The sequence below is a fragment of the Ananas comosus genome, linkage group 11, assembly GCF_001540865.1.
Source record: "Ananas comosus cultivar F153 linkage group 11, ASM154086v1, whole genome shotgun sequence".
In the NCBI taxonomy this organism is placed as follows: domain Eukaryota; kingdom Viridiplantae; phylum Streptophyta; class Magnoliopsida; order Poales; family Bromeliaceae; genus Ananas; species Ananas comosus.
In genome coordinates this window covers 12,591,149-12,597,088 of record NC_033631.1, presented here as the reverse complement: position 1 = coordinate 12,597,088, position 5,940 = coordinate 12,591,149, and the positions used below count along the sequence as shown (strand labels likewise).

The 5,940-nt window shown below is 46.4% G+C and overlaps 2 protein-coding genes across 2 annotated transcripts; one reads left to right on the top strand and one right to left on the bottom strand.

The window, feature by feature from the left end:
* LOC109717426 (ectonucleotide pyrophosphatase/phosphodiesterase family member 3-like) lies at positions 268 to 2,358 on the top strand. The gene is made up of 2 exons (XM_020243207.1): positions 268 to 676; positions 1,027 to 2,358. The coding sequence occupies exons 1-2, from the start codon at positions 407 to 409 to the stop codon at positions 2,182 to 2,184; spliced, it is 1,428 nt and encodes a 475-aa protein (XP_020098796.1). The 5' UTR covers positions 268 to 406; the 3' UTR covers positions 2,185 to 2,358.
* LOC109717424 (pentatricopeptide repeat-containing protein At4g13650-like) lies at positions 3,003 to 5,940 on the bottom strand. Its single transcript, XM_020243206.1, has one exon. The coding sequence runs from the start codon at positions 5,837 to 5,839 to the stop codon at positions 3,428 to 3,430; it is 2,412 nt and encodes an 803-aa protein (XP_020098795.1). The 5' UTR covers positions 5,840 to 5,940; the 3' UTR covers positions 3,003 to 3,427.

Below are 5,940 nucleotides of genomic sequence, written 5' to 3'. Positions count from 1 at the left end.
AACTTTGTATTTGTGGCGGGTCTGTACGTCACGTGGGCCAGGTTGAAAAAAAAAAAAAAATGGCACGTTTTCCGCAATCCTGTTTTTAAAAGGCTTTTAAAATCGGCCCCGGGGCGTGACATAACTAATAAGACAAATCAATAAATTTGAAATTTTAAAAATATAAAATATAAGATTTATATCTATATGATATATACACACACAGCATAGTGTTTAAAATTTATATATACATGTGTTTAAATGTACAAATAATATTATTTTTAAACAAAAATTTACCCCCAAAAAAAAAAAGAAAGGAGAACAGGGTCCAACAAACGGCCTATAAAGCTCCATTTCCCCCGCTCTCCTCCTTCCTCGGGACAGGGTGGGGAAGTGGCCGAACAAAAAGGTGATCCCGAGCTCTCCAATGGCGTCTCCTTCCCCTCTCCTCCAACCCCCTCCTTCCTCCCCCGACCCTTCACAACACTGCACCATCAAGCTACCTCTGAGCTTCCCCAAAAAGCCCCAAACCCCCCTCTTCCTCTTCGTCCTCTTCCTCGCCATTAGCTCCGCCGCCGCATTCGTCTTCCTCCTCTCCTCCTCCTCATCATCCGCATCCTCCATCTCCCCCGAGATCCATGTGGGTTCTCCCCGCGCCCGAGCCCTCGCGAAGCTCCGCCGCCCCGTCGTGCTCGTGGTCTCCTGCGACGGGTTCCGCTTCGGGTACCAATTCAAAACCCCCACCCCCAACATCCACCGCCTCGTCGCCAACGGAACGGAGGCCGAGACGGGGCTCATCCCCGTTTTCCCCTCCCTCACCTTCCCCANTAGAGCCCCCTCTACCTCCTACGCCTACTACTCCTCCTCCTCTCCTCCTTCTGCTTACGCCGCCGCCTCGATTACCGCTCCTTCTCCTGCTTCTCCTTCTCCCCCCAAACCCCGAAAAACCCCTTCGAGTCTCCCTCGAACTACCACGTCACAACACTCCATGTGGGTTCTCCCCGCGCCCGAGCCCTCGCGAAGCTCCGCCGCCCCGTCGTGCTCGTGGTCTCCTGCGACGGGTTCCGCTTCGGGTACCAATTCAAAACCCCCACCCCCAACATCCACCGCCTCGTCGCCAACGGAACGGAGGCCGAGACGGGGCTCATCCCCGTTTTCCCCTCCCTCACCTTCCCCAACCACTACGCCATCGCCACGGGCCTCTACCCGGCCTCCCACGGCATCATCAACAACTACTTCGTCGACCCCGTCTCCGGCGAGCGATTCACCCCCAGCAACCACGACCCCAAATGGTGGCTCGGCGAGCCCCTCTGGGAGACCGTCGCCGACCACGGCCTCAACGCCGCCACCTACTTTTGGCCGGGCTCCGAGGTCGTCAAAGGTAATTGGACCTGCCCCCCTCGGTTTTGCCCCAAGTACAACGCCTCCGTCCCCTTCGAGCAACGCGTCGACACCGTTTTGAGCTACTTTGATCTCCCCCAAAATGAGATCCCTGTGTTCATCAACCTCTACTTCGAGGACCCCGATAAACAGGGCCACCAAGTCGGCCCAGACGATCCCAAGATCACCAAAGCCGTCGTGCGCGTCGATGAAATGATCGGCAGGTTGATCCAGGGCCTGGAGGAAAGAGGGATCTTCGAGGATGTTACCTTCATCTTGTTGGGTGATCACGGAATGGTCGGAACCTGCGATAAAAAGACGATCTTTCTCGACGATTTGGCACCTTGGATACGAATTCCCGAGAGCTGGGTTACTTACTACTACCCGGTGCTTTCGATTCTACCGCCTACTAGTGTGTCCTATTCCGAAATGGTGGCGAAAATGAATGCAGGGTTGGCATCAGGCAAAGTGGAGAATGGGGATTATCTGAGAATGTACCTCAAAGAGGATTTGCCTGGGAGGTTACATTACTCCGATAGCTCTCGAATTCCGCCGATTGTTGGGTTGGTGGATGAAGGATTTAGTGTGGAGCAGGCGCGGACGAACAACAAGGAGTGTGCAGGTGCTCATGGTTACGACAATGCATTATTTTCGATGCGGACCATCTTTGTTGCCCACGGCCCGCAGTTTCAGAGGGGCCGGAAAATTCCGTCGTTCGTGAACATCGAGATTTACAATCTCATCACCTCCATTCTCAAGTTAAAGGGAGCTCCGAATAACGGTTCGGCTTCTTTCCCCAATTCTGTTCTTCTACCAAGTGCCTGAAATATAATCCTGGATTTGTCAATGTAGGGTTGAGATGTGGATACTTACACTGCTTTCTTGTATCTATTAGTGTGTAACGAATTATGTGAGCTATTCCCAGCTTTCTTGTATCTTATTAGTGCTAATGATGTGAGTTAGTCTTCATGGTTATGAATCAATAATTGTTTGGTTTCATTTTGACCTTATTTTAGCCAGAAAGGTTGCAGGTATGCGACCTTTTTCTATCATTTTCAATTGCTTAATAATCATTTGGGCCCTATCTGATATGCATCACATGGTACTGTTGTAATGAATGGTTGTTACTGGGCAGTAAGGCTTGGTTATCAACTTATCATGTCTTCTTGAAAAAAAAAAAAAGAGAGACATGTTTATCATGTGATTCACTGGATCTTCTGCTGAGTTTTTATCAGAGCAACATCATTAACACTGCATTGTTCTGCGATCCTGTAGCTTTCCCTACATAATATTCATTCCTTAATTGTAAAAGTATAACTTTTTTTTAACCTTTTTCAAGGAGAAGGTAGCATGCTACAATTTCATTCATTAAGCTGATATACTTTGCTACAGAGCCGAGGAAGAAAAAACAACAGAACGAAGGAATAAAAAAACTTACCACAAAGGTACACAAAAGCCCCAACCGGAAAGGATTACTTGACCCGATAACCTTTCCAAAGCCCTCACTCAAGAGTTGACTCGAGTTAACTTTCCTGTTCAGGAAGATTTCTCTCTAACCAAGCTATCCACCAAATTGTGATAATTGTCGTATGTATGTACATAGATGTGTACTTCACGGGTACATGTATGCAATAAGATAGATGGAGAAATGGAAGATGGTTGAAATGTTCTCTAGGCATAATATTCTTGTTCAAACATAGAATTACTTTCCCAAACGCCCAGTAAGTGGGTGTCAATAGAAAATGAAAGAACTCACTTCTTTATACTGCCTGAAATGAACACTTTATGTACAGCATTCAAAAAGAAAACATCTGTACCACCTATGTTGCAGCTATACCTCCAATCTTTGATGTCTTCATCTATGATTCCCCTTGTTGATGTTCTGCTACTTGTCCGAATGATGAATCATCTATTATTTATTTCTCATCCTATTAGTCATAAGAACAGAACAAAAATCTTCACATCTCCTTACTCCCAAAATACAAGCATCCATGCATCACTCCATTCACGAGAATTTACAAAGATGTTCTTAAGAAATATGTTTGCCTTAAATTAGTTGGTTCAAGTTCTAGAACCTTCCATGCCGCGTCTTAGCAACATTCGTGTTACCATGTACTAGACCTGAAGAAAGAAGTGCCTTCCATGCTGCAGTGCCAGATTCGCAAGGAATTACTCTCTCGATAAAGTGCTCTGCCTCTCTGAACATCCCAACACGCCCCAAAACCTCGACCATCGAGTAATAATGTTCGGCCGAGGGATCTATCTGATAAACTTTCCTCATCAATACAAATAAATGAAAGGCTTCGTCTATGAGTCCTTTTTGTGCACAAGCCTTGAGCACAGAAACAAATGTATTGGAATTCGGAGACTTATCCTTCCTTACCATTTGAATGAAGAGCTCAAGAGCTTTAGATGGACAGCCATTATCAACATTTGCTGCAATAATGGCGGCCCAAGAAGATGAGCTCTTCTCTGGCATCTGGTTAAAAGCATCGATGGCATGTGAAAGTATTCCAAAATCGGAGTACATTTTAATAAGAGCATTGCCTACTTTGTGGTTCGATGCAAATCCTCTCTTTGTAATGTAGGCGTGTGCCTGAAGGCCCATATTGAGAAGCAATAGATTCCCACAGGAATCGAGGACCAAATGGGCCAATGAATGATCTAACTGCCCATTAGAGCATTGGATGCGGTGAAAAAGCTCGAGGATCCCTTTGTGGTTGTTGAGTTTTGCAAATGCTTGAATGAACTGATTCCACGAATTCTCATTCTGCGGTATCAATGAGCATAAGCTGAGAGCTCGATCGATTTGGCTCACCTCCAAATAGAGGTTGATGAGGGTTTTCATGACAGAGAGATTCGACAGATAACCATTTCTAATTAAGTTGCAATGAATCTCCGCTCCCCGTCGAATATCTCTCGAAGCAATGCAGGCTTTAAGAGCAGATGTGTAAGTGAATTCATTTGCTCTGATGTAATCCAACTGCATACTCCTGAAGAGCTGCAAACCTTTTTCGAACTGACCATTAGAACAGCTCCCTGAGATTATTGAAGACCATGTTACCACATCGGGATGCTCGATTCTTGAGAAAAGGCAATAAGATGAATCTAAAATTCCGCACTTGGAATACATGTCGATCAACGAGCTGACCACATGTGCATCTGAATCCATTCCAAGCTTCGCAACGCAAGCATGAATCAACCTCCCTGTCTCTAGATCAAGGCGAACAGCACAGTGCTTCAAAGTGCTGGCGAAAATAAACTCATCTACTTTTGCTCCAGTTGATAGAAAATGTGTGAAAAGTTTAAGAGGAACCACATTGCATTCGTCATTCAACGATCCAAACTCGATGTACATATCAAGAAGAGCACTGATCACATGAGTGTCCGACGCGAAGCCGGTTCTGATTAAGTAGCCATGAATTTCCTTACCATGATCGACAGCTCCTAAGGCCGCGACAGCCTGAAGAATGCTGACCAAAGTGAACCTATCACATATCAAATCTTCATCCATCAATATGCGGAATAGCGATAGAGCCTGTCCGTGACAACAATTGTAAGCATAGCATTCAATTACGGTGTTCCAAGAAACCAAATCCTTTCCATCCAGCTTATCGAAAACTTGTTTCATGGCGACCAATTCACCGATTCTTCCATAGAACTCGATCACGCAGTTCTGCAAGAAGAGGCAGGAAGTAAAACCCATCTTGATCATAACGCAGTGAATCTGAATCCCTGAGCGTACACAACCCAGATTGCTGGAAGCCTTTAGACTGACAGAGAGAGCGAAAGCATCGAAGCGGCTTCCTCTCCAAGCCATATCATTGAAGAGCTCAAGAGCGTCATCATCGAGCCCGTTTTTCATGTACCCACTCAACATCGAGGTCCACGAAACCAAATCCGGCCGCCGGATTCTAAGAAAGACAAGCTCAGAGTAAGTGATCGACCCGCAATTCGCGTAGATGCTGACGAGACCATTGGCGACAAACAGGTCCTCAATATAGAACAGCTTTAGTATCATGCAGTGCAGTTCCCGGCCATGATTGAGGCTTCCGGCGAGAGAGCAGGCTCGTAGTACTACGGAGAAAACAAAGGGGTCTGGCCGCAGAGGCGGTTGCCGCCGCAGCATGTCGCGGAAGAGGGAAACGGCCTCGAAGGCGGGGCCATGGAGAGAATAGCCGGACATCAGTACAGTCCATGCTATAAGATTCCTTTCGGGCATTTCGTCGAACAACTTGCGCGCGTCGTCCATAAGGCCGGCGCGCGTGTAGGTGGTGAGCAGGGAGAGGATGTGGGTCGGTTTAGTAACCTTAGTAGATGAATTGCTGGAGATAGTAGCGCCATTAAGAGTAGTTTTCGTAGCAAAATGAGTATCAGCAAATTTATTAGCTCGAAGAGAAGCGGAGCTCCTGTAGGTACTGAGGGGATGAGGAGAGGGAGAGGGTGAGAGAGAAGGGTAGGAGAGTATAACGGGTGGCATCAAAGCTGTGTAGAAAAAGAGAGAGAGAAACCAAAGATATATTTTTCCTTTTTAATACTTTAGTAGATGTAATATATATCATCTAAAAAATTTATATGAAA

What these genes read in the sequence shown, in the direction of transcription:
- LOC109717426 (XM_020243207.1), top strand. Translation starts at nt 407, where the DNA reads ATGGCGTCTCCTTCCCCTCTCCTCCAACCCCCTCCTTCCTCCCCCGAC. An exon ending in GCCGCCCCGTCGTGCTCGTG is followed by an intron (nt 677 to 1,026) that starts GTCTCCTGCGAC and finishes GTCGTGCTCGTG; the next exon opens with GTCTCCTGCGACGGGTTCCG.
- LOC109717424 (XM_020243206.1), bottom strand. Translation starts at nt 5,839, where the DNA reads ATGCCACCCGTTATACTCTCCTACCCTTCTCTCTCACCCTCTCCCTCT.